The 21,203-nt window shown below is 38.8% G+C and overlaps 2 protein-coding genes across 2 annotated transcripts in view; both read right to left on the bottom strand.

The window, feature by feature from the left end:
* Window positions 1–6,909: 6,909 nt before the first annotated feature.
* The window catches only part of LOC102968696 (olfactory receptor 9A4-like), an 82,330-nt gene continuing 68,036 nt past the window's right edge, over window positions 6,910–21,203 (bottom strand). The window contains exons 6-7 of the transcript XR_006213366.1: window positions 11,580–11,629; window positions 6,910–7,103 (exon numbers count right to left, since the gene is read on the bottom strand). The gene's annotated coding sequence lies outside the window, so the exon portion shown is untranslated. The remainder of the gene's footprint in view (window positions 7,104–11,579; window positions 11,630–21,203) is intronic.
* LOC102968108 (olfactory receptor 9A4) lies at window positions 13,764–14,711 on the bottom strand. Its single transcript, XM_007090825.2, has one exon. It carries the CDS (start codon window positions 14,706–14,708, stop codon window positions 13,764–13,766), a length of 945 nt encoding a protein of 314 aa, XP_007090887.1. The 5' UTR covers window positions 14,709–14,711.

Raw genomic sequence — 21,203 nt, 5'->3', positions numbered from 1 at the left:
CCCCCATTCATGCTGTCTCTCCCTGTCTCAAAAATAAATAAACGTTAAAAAAAATTAAAAAAAAAGATAATGCAGAATAGTTTCCAAAGAGATTATATCAATTTTCAATTGTCTTATCTGTTTTCCCTAATTATTAATGTATTATTTAGAGTAGTGCCAGATGCTATTGCAAACTACAAATGCTCAGTGGCTGATCACAATAAAAGCTTATTTCTCATTAATGTATAGTCATGTATTATGACTACTGAAGGCACAGACTCTGCTCCACAGGATCATTTAGGAACCTATGTTGGTAGAATGTTTTCTATCTTCACATAGGGCCTCAAGGATGTATGTGAAAGAGAGAGAAGAATATGCATGAAGAAGTCTTTGGGACTAGATTTGGAAGTTGTGTACATCACTTCTACTCACATACCATTGGCTAGAACTCATTCACATGACCACTCTTATCTGCAGAAAGAGAGGAATTTTTATTTTAGCTGTGTGAATAAAAAGAAGAAATGTTTGATGATCACTTAGCAGTCTCTGCCCCAACTAAGGTGGTTGAGTATTTCTTTATAGGTTTATTGAAGGTAGATATAGATATGGATATACATAGATATAGAGAGAATTTCCTTTTCCATAAAATGTGTATTTGTAATATTTGCCTATTTTTGTACTGAGTTGTTTGCACTTTTATTTTTTTTCAACATATGAAATTTATTGTCAAATTGGTTTCCATACAACACCCAGTGCTCATCCCAAAAGGTGCCCTCCTCCATACCCATCACCCACCCTCCCCTCCCTCCCACCCCCCATCAACCCTCAGTTTGTTCTCAGTTTTTAAGAAAGCTTATGAAGGTAATTGAAGAAGATATAAAGAAATGGAAAGACATTCCCTGCTCATGGATTGGAAGAATAAATATTGTCAAAATGTCAATACTAACCCCAAGCTATCTACACATTCAATGCAATCCCAATCAAAATTGCACCAGCATTCTTCTCGAAACTAGAACAAGCAATTCTAAAAATCATATGGAACCACAAAAGGCCCCGAATAGCCAATGTTTGCACTTTTAAAAATGATTTTTAGAAGTTCTTTATATAATACTTCATTTGTTATGTTAATTGAGAATTTCTTCCCCAGTTTGTCACTTGCCATTTCACCTCCTCTAAGGTATCTTCTGATGAGTACAAGTTCCTAGTTTTAATAAAGTCTAGTATATCTATCTTTTTTTTATATCATCTCTTTTTGTATAATGTTTAAGAGCCCCTTTCTCTATGCCAAAATCTGAAAGATATTCACCAACATTTTCTTCCAAAGGGTTTAAAGCTTAAGTGTTGACCTATGAATTTGATCCATCCTGAATTGATTTTAGTGTATAGTGTGATATAAGATTCAATTTTACTTTTTGCCATATGGATACCTTTTTTCCAGCTCCATGTAATGTTCTTCCTTTCCTCATTTTTGTCATACCAATGATTCATATAATATGGGTCTCTCTTGGAATGTTATTTCATTACAGTGATTGATTTGTCTATTCTTTAGGTTCATACTGTCTTCATTACTACAGCTTCAGAATAAATTTTGATATCTGTCAGGGGAAATCCCACCCCCTGCTTGTTCATTCAATACTGAAAATTCTGAATATCCTTGGCCATTTACACTTCCCAATAATGTTCAGAATTGGTTTACCAATTTCCATGAAAACCTTTACAAACTTCCATGAAAACAATCTTGATTGTTATAGTATTGAATCTATAGATAAATTTTGGGATAATTTACATATGATGTTAAATCTTTTATCCTTGAACTTGATATGTATCTTTATTTAGATTTTCTTTAGTGTCTATTACAAAGTTCATTTGCTTTTTTTTTTCTTTTTACAAAGAAGTTCTCCTAAAATCTTTATTTTGAAACAAGATTTTATTTATCTTATTTTTATTTTTATTTAAATCCAAGTTAGTTAATGTATAGTGTAATAATGGTTTCAGGAGTAGAATTTAGTGATTCATCACATATGTAATACCCAGTGCTCATCCCAACAAGTGCCTTCCTTAATACCTATCACCCATTTAGCCCATTCCCCCCACCCAACACCCCTCCAGCAACCCTCAGTTTGTTCTCTGTATTTAGAAGTCTCTTATGGTTTGCGTCATCTCTGTTTTTGTAGTTGTTATTGTGGTTGTGGTTGTGGTTGTTGTTTGGTACATAAAGGTGATTTCATTAAAGCACAAGGACATCTGTTTTGTTTCTTAAATTCCACATACTAGTGACATTATATTATATTTATCTTTCTCTGACTGACTTATTTCACTTAGCATAAGACATTCTAGTTCCATCCGTGTTGTTGTAAAAGGCAAAATTTCATTCTTTTTGATTGCCGAGTAATATTCCATAAATACAAATATAATATATATATATATATATATATACACACAATATATACTATATATATATATATATATATATATATATATATATATATATATATAACATCTTCTTTATCCATTCATAGTCGATGGGCATTTGGGCTCTTTCCATAATTTGGCTATTGTAGATAGCACTGCTATAAACATTGGGGTGCATGTGCCCCTTCAAATCAGCATTTTTTTATCCTTTGGATAAACACCTAGTAGTGCAACTGCTAGGCGATAGGGTAGTTCTATTTTTACTTTTTTTTGGAACCTTCATACTGTTTTCTAGAGTGGCTGTACCAGTTTGCATTACCACCAAAAGAGCAAGAGGGGACCCCTTTCTCTGCATCCACTCCAACATCCGTTGTTGCTTGAGTTGTTAATTTTAGTCATTCTGACAGATGTGGTGGTGTCTCATTGTGGTCTTGATTTGTCTTTTTCTGATGATGAATGATGTTGAGCATCTTTTCATATGTCTGTTAGCCATCTGGATGTCTTCTTTGTAAAAGTATCTATTCATGTCTTATGCCCATTTCTTAACTGGATTATTTGTTTTTCGGGTGTTGAGTTTGATAAGTACTTTATAGATTTTTGGATACTAACCCTTTATGTGATACGTCATTTGCAAATAATCTTCTCCCGTTCTGTCAGTTGCCTTTTAATTTTGCTGATTTTCTCCTTCACTGTGCAGAAGCGTTTTATCTTAATGAGGTCCCAATAATTCATTTTTGCTATTGTTTCCCTTGCCTCTGGAGACATGTCAAGTAAGAGGTTGCTGTGGCTGGAGTCAAAGAGGTTGTTGTGTGTTTTCTCCTCTAGGATTTTGATGTTTTCCTGTCTCACATTGAGGTCTTTCCTCTATTTTGAGTTTATTTTTGGGTATGGTGTAAGAAAGCAGTCCAGGTTCATTCTTCTGCATGTCACTATCCAGTTTTCCCAGCACAATTTGCTGAAGAGACTGCTTTTCTTCCCATTAGATATTCTTTCTTGATTTTTGGAAGATTAGTTGGCCATACACTTGTGGGTTCATTTCTGGGTTCTCTATTTTGTTCTATTGATCTATGTGTCTGTTCTTGTGCCAACACCATACTTTCTTGATAATTACAGCTTTGTAATACAGCTTGAAGTCTGAGATTGTGATGCCTCCAGGTTTGGTTTTCTTTTTCAACATTACTTTGGCTTTTTGGGGTCTTTTCTGGTTCCATACAAATTTTAGAATTGTTTGTTCTAGCTCTGTGAAAAATGCTAGTGTTATTTTGATAGGGATTGCACTGAATGTGTAGATTGTTTTGGGTAGTATCAACATTTTAACAATATTTGTTCTTCTAATCCATGAGCACGGAATGTTTTTCCATTTCATGGAAAACCTGAAAGACTCCACCAAAAAACAGCTAGAACCTCTGAAGTCACAGGATATAAAATCAATGTACACAAATTGGTTGCATTTCCATACACCAATAATGAAGCAGCAGAAAGAGAAATAAAGGAATCGATCCCATTTATAATTGCACTGAAAACCATAAAATACCTAGGAATAAGCCTGACCAAAGAGGTAAAAGATCTGTATGCTAAAAATTATAGAAAGCTTATGCAAGAAATTGAAGAAGACAGATTTGCTTTAATATGCACAATGTTTACTTACCATCAATAAAATTGATACTTAAGGATAATGTGACATGATTTATCTTGTGGCTTTGAGTAAACTAAGCATGCCACCAGTTGCTTCTCCTGAAGTGTAACTCACTTACTCTAGAATAATTCACTCTGACCCTTAGCCTTTTATCTACCATCTTGCCTGGAGCTTTGCTTCTCTGTTCCAAAGCCCTGAAGCTACAGACAGATGAGGCTCAACATCCTTCCTCTCACTCCTGTATCATGGTCTCTGATTAATACTGAATCATTTAGCTGTAACTAATCTTGTATTACCATGATACTGCCAAAATGATGTAGAATGTACTAGTTAAAAACACACACCTTAAATTAGATATCTATCGGTAGAATCTTTGTTCTGTTCATTTACTATTTGGGAAGCCTCGGAGAAATTACCTAATCTCTCAAAAACTTAGTGCCAAGCACTGTTTTAAGGTACTAAGGATACAGCAGAAAATAAAACAAAGTACCTGTCCTCACAAAGCATATAATGAGTGGGATGTATTACTCGGCAATCAAAAAGAATGAAATCTTGCCATTTGCAACTACGTGGAGGGAACTGGAGTGTATTATGCTAAGTGAAATTAGTCAGTCAGAGAAAGACAAAAATCATATGACTTCACTCATATGAGGACTTTAAGAGATAAAACAGATGAACATAAACGATGGGAAACAAAAATAATATAAAAACAGGGAGGGGGACAAAACAGAAGAGACTCATAAATATGGAGAACAAACTGAGGGTTGCTGGAGGGGTTGTGGGAGGGGGGAATGGGCTAAATGGGTAAGGGGCATTAAGGAATCTACTCCTGAAATCATTGTTTCACTATATGCTAACTAATTTGGATGTAAATTTTAAAAAATAAAAAATAAAATTAAAAAAAAAAAAAACAGCTTAGTGCCAAGCACTATTTTAAGGTACTGAGGATACAGCAGAAAATAAAACAAAGTATCTGTCCTCACAAAGCATATAATCTAGTGGGATGATACCAACAATAAATAAATTAATTAATGTGTATTAGGTGGTAATAAGTATTATGAATAAAATGCAGAATTATAGGGGGACAAGGACTGTTAGAGTGTAGGTGTAAGTTTGTTATTTTTCATTTAGTGTTTAGAGGAAGCTTCCTTGAGGTGACTTTGAAGAAGTAATTTCTGGCAAGTGAGAAACTGCTTCATACAAATATCTTGGGTAATTCCAGCTGGTTCTGGGACAAGACTGTTCTCAGTGGATTCAAGAAATACCAAGGAGGCTACTATGTTTGTAACACAATGAATGAGAAAGAGAGTATTAGGTGATGAGGCCAGAAGTCTTTGGGAACCAGAATTAGTTAGACAACAGTAGAAATATAGAAAATGATGGTGATCTAGGTATTAAAATCTTTTAAAAAAATTAGCTAACATAGCCCAAAGGTTTGCAGATGACTGCAACTAGCAGGGAAAAAATGGCTGGTAGAACAACAGCTTCAAAGCTAGGCAAAACTTAAAGCCAAGGGTGGGGGAAATGCATAGTGGTTATAAGAAAGTAATAATAAATAAGAAAGACACCTAACCCACATCCAGGCTCAGAAGAGTGAAAAAAAATCATGACATCAGAGGAGCTGTGGGCGTCCTTAGAGGATGTATGTTTCAAATAAAGCATGAGGATCAGTGAAACATTCAGAAGTTGAGGATATAAAACACTTTGATGTTCCCTGAGTTTCAGAGTGATAGAGAAAGTGTTTCACAAGAATTTCGCTTGTGAGGTCATCACAATGTCAATCAAAGTCATCAATGACCTCCAAATAGCTAAGTCTAGTGGTCAATTCTTAGGTGTCACTTTACTTGATCTCCAAGGACCATGTGACATTCTTCAACAACTCCTTAAAAAACATCCTCCACTGAGCGTTTGAGACACCATCCTCTCCTGGTTTGTGTCTAGTTGTGTGGCCACTAGTCCCCCGTCTCCTTTGTTGATTCCTATCTATTTGCTTGTCTCTAATCATAAAAACTCAGAGCCTTGTCATTTGCATTATTTTTTTTCTTTTGTATCTATAGGCTTCCTTTGGTCACTCAACTATTCTCATAGATTTAAATACCACCTGCATTCACTTGACTCACATTTCTATATCCAACTTGAACTGCCCTGGACTCCAGGGTTTTATATTTAACTGCCTCCTCAACATATTCTTAGATATTTAACAGTAGACATCTCAAGCTTACTTTGTTCATAACTGGACTCCTGATATTCTCCAGTTAAATATTTCCAGAAAATATATAATTATTAACCCACTGGTTTTTTACATATCATACGAAAACAAATCCTATTGCCACTAAGAAACTATGGATTAAATAGATATATGTTAGGGAGAGAGAGAAAAATATATATACAGTGAATCCTTGAACAATTTGGGGTTTGGGACACCGACCCCTCACACAGTCACATAGTCAAAAATCCACATATAACTTTTGAGTCCCCAAAAACTTAGCTCCTAATGACCAGAAGCCTTACCAATAACATGAACGCCGATTAACAGATATTTCATGTTATATGTATTATATACTGTATTCTCACAACAAACTATGCTAAAGAAAAGAAAATATGATTAAGAAAATCATAAGGAAGAGAAAATACATTTACAGTACATTATGTATATTTATTGAAAAAAATCCATGTATAAGGGAGCTCAGGCAGTTCAAACCCATGTTGCCCAAGGATCAACTGCATTTAAAAACAGACCAGTCCACTCCTTCACTGCTTTCATTCTGATCCAGGTGCTTATCATCTCTAGGTTACATCACTGTAGCAGTCTTTGTGGTAAATTAAACTATTGAAAATATTCACTTTTCACCCATCAAAGCAAAAATTTCCCCCAGACAAAGTTAAACAGGCCTAGAAGACTTTATTCAAGGTTACTGCAATAGGAGAGGGGGGCCAGAACTCAGCCTGCATTCAACTCCACTAAAACAAAGAATGGGAGAGTTTTTAAGCCCTGAGATGTGCTACCAGAAAAGTACTGAAGTACCTTAATGGAGAGATTGATCAATGGGGTAAGCACATTGAGCTGCTCCTGAGCCTGTAAAGGGTGAAGAAAAAGAATTTACAATTATAAGTGCTCTAAAGTAAATAATCTAAGAATAGGGATGGCAAGGGTCTGGAGTCAGGAAGAAGCCTATCTAAAGTTCAGAGAGGCAAGAGAAACACTATGACTGTATTGGTCAACCCCTTTCTGCCCTAATTTCCTCAAGTGATGCACTTCTCCATACATTGATTCTGGATTCTTCCATGTAACTGGCTTTGATCAACAGAATGAGACCAAAACTTCAGTGTGTCAGTTCTCAGCCCAGGCCTTAGGAGGCCTTTAGTATTTCCATCTGTGTTTTCTTGTGTCCTGCCACTATCAGAGGAAGAAGTGCTCAGGTAAGCCTGCTGGTGCCAAGAAGAAGAGGAGAGACACCCCAGTTGAAACATCAGTGTGGACCCAGCCTAGACCAGCCACCTGCCATCCAACCCTTAGACTCACACACAAGCTGACCTGAGATTAGCAGAACCACCAGCTGAGCCTGGCCTAAATAGGCTGAAGCCCTAATGCATAAAAATAAAAGTTTATTGTTGTATGCCCCTGGAGTTTTATGCTTAGCTCTTATATAGCAGAAGCTAACTGATATAATCTCCTAAGTGGTCTCCCTCCTTCTCTCTTACTGGCCTTTAATCAACTGTCTACATAGCAGTCAGAATAATCTCATTAAAACATTGGACAGATTCTGTCACTCTTTTTCAACAACTTGCAATACTTTCCAACTCACTCCTCGAAAAGGCAAAAGTCTTTTAAAAGCTTACAAGGCTCTGTATGATCTAAATCCTGATTACTTCTCTGACTGAATTTGCTCTTACACGCCCTATACTTGCTCCATTCTGGCATCTTTACCTACGCTTGCCCAAGGGTCTCTCCAATTGTTGTTCACTATGCCTGGGGTGTTCTGTAATGGGCATCCAAAGGGCTTTGTACTTCATTCTCTCAAGCTTTCCCTGACAACCCTACTTAAAATTTCAAGACTCCCTCAATAGATGGTCCCATACAGTCCTATTTCACTTTTCTTCATAAAACTTTTTCACAATCTAACATACTATTTTTAACAAGTTTATTGAGATATAATTCACATAGCACAAAGTCACCCATTTAAACTGCACAATTAAATGCTTTTTGGTATATTCACAGATATTTGCAATGATCACCTCAAAAATAAAGCCTGCACATGGACTGGAAAAACAAATATTGTTAAAATGTTGATACCACCCAAAGCAATCTCCATATTCAATGAAATCCCTATCAAATAACACCAGCATTCTTCACAGAGCTAGAACAAACAATTCTAAAATGTGTATGGAACCAGAAAAGACCCCAAATAGCCAAAGTAATGTTGAAAACAAAAATCTGGAAGCATCACAATCCCGGACTTCAAGCTGTATCACAAAGCTATAATCATCAAGACAGTATGGCACTGGCACAAAAATAGACACATAGATCAATGGAACAGAATAGAGAACCAAGAAATTGACCTACAGATGTATGGTCAACTAATCTTCGACAAATCGAGAAAGAATATCTAATGGAAAAAAGACAGTCTCTTCAGCAAATGGTGTTGAGAAAATGGGACAGTGACATGCAGAAGAATGAACCTGGACCACTTTCTTACACCATATACAAAAATCAACCCAAAATGGAGGAAAAACCTAAATGCGAGGCAAGAAAACATCAAAATCCTAGAGGAGAGGGGCGCCTGGGTGGCTCAGTCAATTAAGCGTCCAACTCTTGATTTCAGCTCAGGTCATCATGGTTCATTAGTTCAAGCACCATATCGGGCTCTGTGCTGACAGTGTGGAGCCTGCTTGGGATCCTCTCTCTCTCTCTCTCTCTCTCTGCCCCTCCGCCACTTGTTTTCTCTCTCTCTCTCTCTCTCTCTCTCTCTCTCTGTCTTTCAAAATAAATTAATTAAACTCAAAAAAATTCTAGAGGAGAAGACAGAACAACCTCTTTGACCTTGGCTGCAGCAACTTCCTACTAGACATATCCCAGAGGCAAGGGAAACAAAAGCAAAACTGAACTATTGGGACCTCATTAAGATAAAAATCTTCTGCACAGCAAAGGAAACAATTAACAAAACTAAAAGGCTGACAGAATGGGAGAAGATTATTTGCAAATGACATATCTGTTAAAGGGTTAGTATCCAAAAATCTATAAAGTACTTATCAAACCCAACACCCAAAAACCAAACAATCCAGTGAAGAAATGGGTAGAAGACATAAATAGACACTTTTCCAAAGAAGACAACCAGATGGCTAACAGACACATGAAAAGATGCTCAACATCACTCATCATCAGAAAAAGACAAATCAAAACCCCAGTTAGATACCACCTCACACCTGTCAGAATGGCTAAAATTAACAACTCAGGCAACAACAGATGTTAGAGAGGATGCAGAGAAAGGGGAACCCTCTTGCACAGTTGGTGGTAATGCAAACTGGTACAGCCACTCTAGAAAACAGTATGGAGGTTCCACAAAAAAATTAAAAATAGAACTACCTTATCGCCCAGCAATTGCACTACTAGGTATTTATCCAAAGGATACAAAAATGCTGATTCGAAGGGGCACACGTACCCCAATGTTTATAGCAGCACTAACAACAATAGCCAAATTATGGAAAGAGCCCAAATGTCCATTGACTAAAGAATGAATAAAGGTGTGGCATATATATACAATGGAATACTACTCAGCAATCAAGAAGAATGAAATCTTGCCATTTAGAGTAACACGGATGGAACTAGAGTAATATGCTAAGCAAAATAAGTCAGAGAAAGACAAATATCATATGAGTTTTTCCCTTCTTTACACTGTGTATAAGTATGTATCTAGGTTATGGAAGAAACAGACTATAACAATCCAAGAAAATTACAACATATAAAGTTAATTTTTTCATATATATATATATATATATATATATATATACACGTATATATACATATACGTATATATATATATATATATATATATATATATATATATAAAATTTTATATTCTAGGTTGAAATTAGGCATTAACACTGACAGCAAGTTTGGCCTGGTCCCTTACTTTGGTGAATCTGACCATGATTTGCCATACTCTTTTCCCACTATCTCAAGACCAGCCAAGTCCCAGTTAGAGACTGCCTCATTAGCCTTAACTAAAATAAAGATGATAGGGAGCAGAGGAGCAACTGACCCATAGGAGACAAATAATGGGAACAAAAACAAGCATTTGTTGTTGTGGGATACAAGGATCTTGAGACTACTTTTACCACAACATAACCTAGACTATCCTGACTGATATAAGAATAAATAACAAGTAGCTCAGATAAAGATAAACAATTAGCATTTCATGATGTAGCACTGTAGGCTATCTAGCATAGTGGTTAAGGGAATAAACCGCAGCCAGACTGCCTAGGTTTGGATCCTAGGCCTTTGCATACTAACAATGTGACTTTGGGTAAGTCACTTATTGTCTCTGTGCCAGAGTTCCTTGAGTAATAATAGTAGTTACCCTAGGGAGTTCTTATATGATTTAAATGAGTTGTTTAGTAGTAAAAATTAAAGAGTGAGACTTAAGCAGTATTTCTTAGCTTGGGTTCCTCAGGAGGCCAAGGACTTATTGGCTATTCATTGGGGAAGACAGTCCATGAGAGCAGGCATGAATGACAAAAGTATGAACCATGGAACACTGTAAAACCAATAAAAGGATGCTTTACCAAGCTTCCTGCCCCTAAGTGCAACTAATTGTGTGATCTTTGGTACTACTCACACCTTAGTATATGTATAAACTCTGTTTCATAACTATCCCTCAGAGGGGAAAAGGGGAAAAATTATCTACTGGTGTCTACTTTCACTGGTCATATTACATCCAATTGGGAGTAACTCCCCACAATTTCTGGGCTGTCCATGCATGGACTTGGATGCCAAGTAGGTCCCTTTTTGGTGAAATCAACAGGGAATCCCTAGGGCTAGATGTGAAAATTGTTCCTGACGTGCATAATATGAAGTATTGGTTGTTAATATCATTATTATTGTTCACATTATACATATACATCAAGCATTTCTGCGATCCATTTTGGGAAGTAGAGAGAAGTATTCAGCATAGCAGAAAATTATTGCCTGAAAAGTTGGGGATAGGGAGTTTAGGCACTGGGCTTCTCGAGTATTTAACTCCAGTGCTATACTGCTTTGGAGTATGGAGCTCTAGATGGATAGTCCTCTCTGGTTCTAATTACCTAGTATACAAATAAGTAAGTACTGTGTGACAGAGCAAGATTCTTTAGAATGGAACAGGCTCTTCTCTTCTGCTGAGAGTGATATTTCTTCCCTATCAGACACACTAACCGAGACCCCAAGTTCAAGAAAGCATATAGTCACGTCTACACAGGCCTCCTTCTCTTGATATTCTCCTTGAGCTCCTGGCTACTATGTTATGCTCCAGGAATATTTTCCAAAATATTTTAATTTAACAGAAGCTCCACTTACCAAATATCTTCCAGTTAGAGAAATGTATTCATATAAATAAGCAGGTGCTCCTGAATAAGAGAAAAATAAATAAATATTTGAATAAATAAAAAGGTAAGATTGAATTACTACATCCCTTAAAGTACATAAATGAAATTTATTATTTTATTTTTATAGGCAATACCTACACATGGTTACAAAAAAAACCAGAGAGAATATTAGAAGTCAAACAGTGAAAAGTCTCATTCTTTTCCCATTCTATCTGTCCATAGATCTACAATTACTTCTTAATTTCTTACAATGTGGTCCACAAGCAAATATGAATACTATTATATGAATATTATTTCTACTTCTTTCTTACCCAAAAGTGAATACTAAGTTCCATGTGCTTTGCTTTTCTCACTTAACAATACAGCCTGGGAATCATTTCTAATCATTGCAGAAAGAGGTTTTTTATTCTTTTTATGGATGCATAGTATTTCATTGTATGAGTGAAACAATTTATTTAACCAGTCACCTACTGATATCCATTTGGTTATCAATATTTTGTTATTACAAAAATGCCATAGTGGATAAAATGTGTGCTTATGACATCAGAAAGGGAATCACTGATTGGAACCAAAGAGGGGCTGACTAGGGGAAGAGTGAGTGAGGTTGGTGTGCTGGCACAGAGGCGCAAGGGCTGCCTTGTGGGAAGCTGGATGACAGCACGCTAAGCTTGGTCCATGAGGGGGAAAGGCAACAAGGAATGCAGAAGTGAAATGGGGAACTGGAGCCACAGAAAGAGAGCTACAGAGAAGAATCAGGAAAGAAAGTGGGCAAGAGAGGATGAACAATTGAAGGGGATAGGAATCAGTGGCCAGGTAACATGAACCTTGAAAGGACGGAGGAATGTGAGAGGGGCCAGAGGCTGCCTCTTCCTCTGCCCTCTCTACACTCCTCCAGAGCCCAGGGACCCCGCGGAGCCAGCTCTCCCTTGTCACAGCAGCTCTGTTGTTGTCCCACATCCTTTGGGCAGCAGGCACCATGATGTGGGTGCTTTCAGGTGAGAGAATACCACCTTATCTAGCTCTTCCTCCCACACCCTGAGGAAGCCCACCAATTAGAGATGTGTCTTTTAAAAAACAACCATTCCTGGGATTGTAATGGTGTCCAGAATTGTGGAATTATGCCAGCCAAGAAAATATGCAGAGAAGTACTAAGGCAACAGACTTTGGAACAGGAAACCAAGGGCAGAGGTAATTCGTCCCTCACCCTCACCCCCAACAGCATCAACATCAGCTGAAGCTGATTAGAAATGTAGACTCTCGGGGCGCCTGGGTGGCGCAGTCGGTTAAGCGTCCGACTTCAGCCAGGTCACGATCTCACGGTCCGTGAGTTCGAGCCCCGCGAGGATCTCGCGGTCCGTGAGTTCGAGCCCCGCGTCAGGCTCTGGGCTGATGGCTCGGAGCCTGGAGCCTGTTTACGATTCTGTGTCTCCCTCTCTCTCTGACCCTCCCCCGTTCATGCTCTGTCTCTCTCTGTCCCAAAAATAAATAAAAAACGTTGAAAAAAAAAAAAAAGACTCTCCAGCCTTAGTCCAGACCTCTGAATTATAATGTGCATTTTCAACAAGATCCCCAGGTGATTGAGGGCAGTGTCTTAGGTCTTCATATCTATCATTGAAATTAGAAATGTCACATTTATAGAAGTGAAAGAATAGTCTTCTTGTATCTGTTGAGAGAGAGAGAATATGTTTGAGTCAGGGAAGGACTAGGGAGCTTACATGGCCAGAGAACCTAAACCACAGGACATTTTACATGAAGAGATGAGTCAGTAACCTAGAAATGAGTAGTCATTCCATTCTGCAGTTGGGGAATATTTTTCCTAGCTTTTCCTGTTCAGAAATACAAATATCACACATATATGTATTATTTTTACATTTAATTTTTAACTTTTATTGTGAAATGTATCATATTTTGAGAACAGTATGTATATGTATATCTATAACTATATATATATATATATACACACACATATGTATACATGTATAGATATATGTTTAAAATAAAGTGAATTTTTAATAACAAACAACCATGTTAAAAACCATGGCCATAACATAAAAGGCTATTGTTGTACACAGAATATTTGATGATGGTTATGATGCAGATCAGAGAGGAGTATTTTTTTCAGAGCATTATAAAATCCATAATAATTAAGACAAGACTAATTCCTGAATAGTTGACACCAGTGCTTTGCTCCATCCCGAAGGGCTTCTATGACTTTGTCATTTCGGAGGGTGAAGATGAAGGGATTGAGGAAAGGAGTAACTACTGAAACCATCAAGGACACCACCCTATTGTAATCAGCTGCTTGAGTTTGCTTGGGTTTCACATAGAGGAACAAGCAACTGCCGTACCCAATCACAACACATGTGAAGTGAGAGGCACATGTAGAGAAGGCTTTCCTCCGGCCAGAGGCTGAGGGGATCTTGAGGATTGTGGAGATGATATAGCTGTACGAGATGATTGTAGGGATAAGAGAACCAAAAAGAACAAAAACAGCCATTAAGAACAGGATGAACTCTATAAAAAGGGTATTGTTGCAGGACAGTTTGAGCAATTGCCCTCGGTCACAGAAGAAATTGTTCACCACATTTGATTTGCAGAAGGTAAGCTGAAATGTGGCATAAACTGGCCAGATTTGAAAAAGGAACCCAAACACCCATGACATAATGACCACCCAGATGCAGGTGCGGCTGTTCATAATGATGTCGTACCTCAGAGGGTTACAGACAGCCACGTAACGGTCCACAGCCATCGCTCCCAGTAATGCAAACTCTGTGGTCCCCACAGCAAGGTACAGGAAGAGCTGGGTGACACATGCAGCCAGAGATATTGTCTGCATCCCAGGGAACAGCAGCCCCCAAAGCATCACGGGTACGATAATAGTTGTAACCAAGATCTCCAAGGCAGAGAGATGACCAAGGAAGAAATACATGGGGGACTGCAGACGTCTGTCCACACAGACAATCACAATGATGACCGTGTTTCCCATTAATGTCACTGAGTAGAAGAAGAAGAAGATAGCAAAGAGAATATGATGTAGTTCTCGGGAGCCAGGGAAGCCAAGGAGATAAAATTCAGTGGCACTAGAGTGATTCCCCAACATTTAGTTCTGAGCTCTTGTTCCTTGTGAAATCTAAAGAGTAAAAGAGAGAAAACAAGTTTCTGACCACAGGAAGATTCAAGGCAATTCCAGTTTGAGGAAATATATCCTACTCCTAGACTTCACAACATAAGGCTACTGTTTTATTATACAAGGTTGATATTAAATGTTTCATGAAGGATATGTGTAACTTATGAAGGTAAACGTAAATGCCCAAGAAGATGAGCAGTAGCCACCAACACCACACCTGAGGCATGAAAACCCACTCACCCAGTATGTACCCGTCTCCCAGTTCACCAGCCATCCTGCCTCCAACCCTGCCCTGACCTGCCATTCTATTCACTTCCCTGGTCACAAAGTGCTCATTCATGCCACCAACACTTCATCTCCAGTGCCCAAAAGTGTCTTCTCTGCCTCTTGTATCCATGCCCTGCAAACTCCTGCTACATTTCAACAGTTCAAAGAATCCCAACCTTAGCCAATCACACAAAGACATGATTACTTCTTTTGTTTGTATCCTTTAACATAGGTTCCATTTGCATTATATTCATTTTAAGTTTCTGCCTCAATTATACTAAGAACTCTGCAGTGTTGTTACCAAGTGGGACCTATCTAGGACATTGTCATAAGAACTGTTTTGAGACAAAATATTGAGTCTTTTCCTGACTTCTGGAAGCTGGCTCCGTGGTGTGGATTATCAACTTCTCCCTCCTTATTCTCAGGATGAAAGGCATCCACCATTTCTCATATCCGTGAATGTATATCCTCCAGGCAGGAAGGGCCTCTCCAGTTCCCTGTTAGTGACCTCTAACTCTGAGATCTTTTATTCCTCTGTTCTGTAGATGACAATGGGGAGGCGGGTGCCAGAAGGAAGTCCTGTCTGTACTGCAGTCTCCACCCTGGGACCAGAAGACAAGAAAACAGTGGTGATATAGAGGCAAAATCCTCCATATTCCCCCGGTCTCAAATGTCTAGTTCCAGACAGAGACAAAACCTCGAAATGGGCAGCCTATCGCTCTAACCGAACTGCAATGGTCTCAGTCCCATAGAGCAACCTGGAAAACTCAAAGAGTGCATAAGCTTATCTACGACCTTCTATTTTCTCTAGAGCCCTAGGGTAAGAAAATGTTAGAAGACATCAATATAAATCATACTGAGTTCTTCAGGAGGTCTGGACTTCTTCCCTCACCACATGCAGGTCTTTGCTCAAATATCTCCTCTCCACAGCACTTTCCCACACATCCCCTTCAAAACACTACCTGCACAGTTTCACTCTCTAACCTTGTTAGGCTGTATTTTTATTCTATTGGCTCTCATCAGTAGCTCAAACCATATTATGTGTTTAATTGTTTATTAGTTTATCATCCTCAAAATCCCACATTAGAAGTAAGTAACTTGAAGCAAGTTCTTTAGCTTTCTTGTATTATCACCTGTGACAAGAACAGAGTCTGACAAAGTATGTGTTCTATAAATATTTTTAAGTGACTTTATCAATTAACAGGCTAAAGAACAAACCAATGAATAAACAAAGAGTACCCAACCTTTCTACCTTTCCCTCCATTCACTTTTCTCTAAAGCATTGCCCAGCCAACCTGCAATCTCTCTTCCCAGAGATCCCCACAAGAAGGCAGGCAGATAAAAGGAAGAGATGAAGAGATATGAGAGAACAGGAACGGAGGTGATGGCAGAGAGTGTGCTCATCGCCAGCACTGGGCACCGTGAAGCTGCTCTCTGCTATGGAGGGATGATTTGATGGAGGGCCATCTAACCTGCAGCTACCTTAATCCATTCTTCAGGCTCTTGGTGTCCTTATTGTACCTGGCAGCCAAACCTAGACCCTCCCTCTGCTAATGCTCTGGTAACTCTCTCCTTCACCAAGGGGCATACCTGGAAGACACTCACCTGTAGGGAACGGACTGGACTGGAAAGTTCTATTGCACTTCAGGCATCATGCAGGCTCCCACGGCTAGTAAACAGCCATGCTTAGGAGACAAGGGCAGCTCCTGCTGTCTCCACTCATGGTGAAGAACACTGTCCACACCCAGGAGCTCAGGAAAAAGTCCAGAAGTAGTGCTGAGAGGAATCTAGCTATCTCCCTCCCCCTCATTCTCTCTGCCTCCTTCCTTTCTATCTTATCCATCCCCAAGGATAGTTATACACTGGAGAATCATTTGCACAGGTTCAGAGACACACTAGGGATGTAGTCAAGGAAAAGCTGAAGAAACTTTCACTCTTCCCTCCTGAGGATAATCAAGTTTTAGACCCTGGTAAAGTTCTCTGCATTGGGAAAACTTAAACACTCCTACTCAGGAATTTCTCAACTTTCAGGCTGCCATCCTCCCAGACCCTTAGTTATCACCACTACCAAGCTGTGAACACTCAGCCCCCTCATCTGCTCTCTGCTTCTCCCTGACTCCATTTAGCCCTACAGAGCCTGCGCTGCCCCCAAGCTGATGACTCCAGGACAGACTCAGAAACTTAGGGGCCACTAAATCTTCTTCTTCTTCATCTCCAAGGTTTCAGGAAGCACAGCTTTCCCGATGATCTCTGCACACTCTAAACCACATACCCTCTGTCCACAGTTATGGGAACCTGGCAAGACAAATAGAGAGGACCAGCCACCTACTCCAATGTCACCTTCTGATAATGCCACAGCCCATTCCAGTCCCTCCAACATGCACCCAACTCTGGGTGTTCAGCCATACATTTCCCTTCTAGACCTTCAAATGCTCTCAGGTCACCTCCCTGTGCTGCTTGAACTGAGGGGTCAAACTTGAAGAAACACTATTCAGAATTAACAACAACAACAACAACAACAACAACAACAACAACAACAAAATACTGCATAAAAGTGAGAATGGCTGGGATGCAGAGTAAAAGCAAAATCACACTTAAAACATTTACTTTTAACGTTGAAAAAAACTGCCATCTTTCATGAAATTAGCACAGGTATTATTTAAAACTCAAATGGAAGCATATAGGGTAAAGAATAAATATCTCTCTCCCCATCTGCTTGATTCTCCTGATCCATCTCCTAGAGCTAAATATTATAAATTATTATTATTATAATTTCCAGCATATTCATACAGAAATTGTCTGTGTGTTACAAGAGTGTATGTGTGTGTGTGTGTATATATATATATATATATATATTCTTTTTTAAATTATATGTAAATAAATATACTTTCCTGCTACCTTTTTCTTGATGTGTGTGTGTGTGTGTGTGTGTGTGTGTGCGTGCACGCGCGCGCACGCGCATATGCATGCATGCTTGGGTGTATATTAAATTTCCCCATATTGTTGATGATATGTGGGGCTCCTGGAAGGCTCATTCAGTTGACCGACCGACTCTTGATTCCGCTCAGGTCATGTACCCCGTGTCGTGGGATTTAGCCCTGCATTGGGCTCAGAGCTGACCATGGAGCCTCCTTAAAGTTCTCTTTCTCTCTCCCTCTGCCCCATTCTCCTGCTTACATGCTCTCTCTCTCACTCTCTCTCTCTCTCAAATAAAATAATTTGTCCATCACATTTTAAGTTACTGTTTATCTAATACTCACTTATGAAATACTGATCATTGTTTAATGAATGTGCTGATGAACATTGCATTTTCTCCAATTTTTCATGTGTGTATTGCTGCTGCACTAAATATTCTCATGTCTGAGAAACCTAATAGAAGACCATGGGGGAGGGGAAGGGGAAAAAAAAGTTAAAGAGAGAATGGGAGGCAAACCATAAGAGACTCTTGGATACTGAGAACAAACTGAGCATTAATGAGGGCTGGGGAAGAGGGGAAAGTGGGTGATGGGCATTGAGGAGGGCACTTTTGGGGATGAGCACTGGGTGTTCTATGGAAACCAATTTGTCAATAAATTATATTAAAAAATATTTTCATGTCTGAAGAGTTGTACAAATACAACTTTTTAATTGCATTAAATTATGAGCTGTTATCAAATCACTCTCAAAAAGTTGCATTAATTTATAATGTCTTCTTTTTAAGTTTTTATTTAAATTCCTGTTAGTTAACATACATTGTAATATTAGTTTCAGGTGTACACTACAGTGATTCAACACTTCCATACCATACCTGTTGGTCATCACAAGTACCCTCCTAAATCCCCATCAGCTATGTCACCCACCCACCCCCCCCTCCCCTCTGGTAACCATCAGAATGTTCTCTGTAGTTAAGAGTCGGTTTCTTGGTTTGCCTTTCTGTCTCCTTTATTTTCCTTATTGCTCATTTGTTTCTTTTTTTTAAAGTCTACTCACTTATTTTGAGCCAGGAAGGGGCAGAGAGAGAGAGGCAAAGAGAGAATCCCATGCAGGCTCCATGATGTCAGCACAGAGCCCAATACAGGGCTTGATCTCATGAACTGTGAGATCAGGACCTGAGCTGAAATCAAGAGTTGGAGACTTAACTGAATGAGCCACCCAAGCGCCATTTCTTTATTTTGTTTCTTAAATGAGATTGTATCAGGCCTCTCCTGAGAGCCTGTGGTCAGGGCATTTCTATTTCAGTGTAGTATTTCCCATGCAGATCCTAGAATGATACTAACATAACAGGAGTCACTGATCATACTGTGAAGTAAAGACCCAAGCTTGAGGGCCTCATCCCCATGGCAAGTGTGCTGATAGCTGCCCACAACACCTTGGTCCCAGCATCTGCCTGTTAGCCTCTGAGTGGCTGTGTTGGGGCTTGTTATGACTCTTGGACAAAAGTGAAGGAAGGTTGCTGTCAAATGAGGAAATCTGAGGAGAATGGACTCTGTCTCAGAACCTTTACTGAAGAACCAGCTTTCTCTTTTTTCTTTTTCTTTTAATCATCATTTTATTTTATTTTATTTTATTATTTTTAATATAATTTAGTGTCAAATTGGTTTCCATACAACACCCAGTGCTCATCCCAACAGGTGCCCTCCTCAATGCCGATCACCCACTTTCCCCTCCCTCCCCACCCCTCATCAACCCTTAGTTTGTTCTCAGTCCTTAAGAGTCTCCTATGGTTTGCCTCCCTTCCTCTCTGTAACTTTTCCCCCCTTCCCCTCCCCCATGGTCTTCTGTTAAGTTTCTCAGGATCCACTTATGAGTGAACACATATGGTATCTGTCTTTCTCTGCCTGACTTATTTCACGTAGCATAATACCCTCCAGTTGCATCCACGTTGCTGCAAATGGCCAGATTTCATTCTTTCTCATTGCCAAGTAGTATTGGCTAAAATGAACAAATCAGGAGACTACAGATGCTGGCGAGGATGTGGAGAAACGGGAACCCTCTTGCACAGCTGGTGGGAATGCAAACTGGTGCAGCCGCTCTGGAAAACAGTGTGGAGGTTCCTCAAAAAATTAAAATTAAAACTGCCCTATGACCCAGTAATAGCACTGCTAGGGATCTACCCAAAGGATACAGGAGTGCTGACGCACAGGGGCACCGGTACCCCAATGTTTATAGCAGCACTTTCAACAATAGTCAAATTATGGAAAGAGCCTAAATGTCCATCAGCTGACGAATGGATAAAGAAGATGTGGTTTATATATACAAAAGAACCAGCTTTCTTAATTTAAGGCATGGTTGATTTCCTCTAGATACCTTTCCAGTATTTTCAACTATACATTGGAAGAGCAGAAATGGAGAAGTAGGAAGTCATATAAAATATTAAAACTGCTTTGGAAAAAGTAGCTTCTTATAAACTTAAATATATATCTCCGTATGATTCAGCAATTCTATCTGTAGGTAGTTCCCTAAAATAAATCAAAATGTATGTCCTCACAAATACCTCTGTTATAATGTTCACAGTGCCTTCGTTCATTATAACTAATCGTGACAGAAAATAAATATCCATCAACAGAGAATGATATATTGTTATGAGGAACTGCTATTCGGCAACAAAAAGTAAAAAACCTGCTGATAGACACCAAATGGATTAATTCAAGTAAACTACAATGAGTGAAAAGGTCAGACATCAAAAAAAGCATACTGTATGGTGTCATATACTCTAGAATAGATATAAAATAATCTGTAGTTAAAGAAACCCCAACAATGATTGCCTCAGTGCTGAAGAGAAATTGGGAAAGATTAGATGAGTAGTCTGAGGTTTGATAGCCATCATTTTTAAATTATTGGATTATATCGATTAGCTTTTTATTCAGCATTTTGGCCTGTTAATGAGAGATATTGGCCTATAGTTTTCTTTTATTAAGGTCCTTGTCATGGTTTGCATGATGGCAATTTTGGTTATCATAAAATGAATTGGAAAATATGCTCTCCTGCCCCCTTTATTTTATGGGGGAAAATGTATTATTTCCTCCTAAAATGTGTGGGAAAATCCACCAGTGAGGACATCTAGGCCAGGAGTTCTCTTTGTGAGAAAGTATTTATAGGTGAAACGCCTTTCGTAGCTATAGGACTACTCCAAACTTCAACTTCAGTTTGAGTTTTTCAGGTGAATTGCTTAATTCATCTAAGTTGTCAAGTTTATTGACATAAAGCTGTTCATGATACCCA

The sequence above is a fragment of the Panthera tigris genome, chromosome A2 (genome assembly GCF_018350195.1).
Source record: "Panthera tigris isolate Pti1 chromosome A2, P.tigris_Pti1_mat1.1, whole genome shotgun sequence".
In the NCBI taxonomy this organism is placed as follows: Eukaryota; Metazoa; Chordata; class Mammalia; order Carnivora; family Felidae; genus Panthera; species Panthera tigris.
This window is presented reverse-complemented; position numbering and strand designations above follow the sequence as displayed.

Excerpts from the sequence above, each read along its gene's own strand:
- LOC102968108 (XM_007090825.2), bottom strand. The coding sequence starts at position 14,708 with ATGTTGGGGAATCACTCTAGTGCCACTGAATTTTATCTCCTTGGCTTC.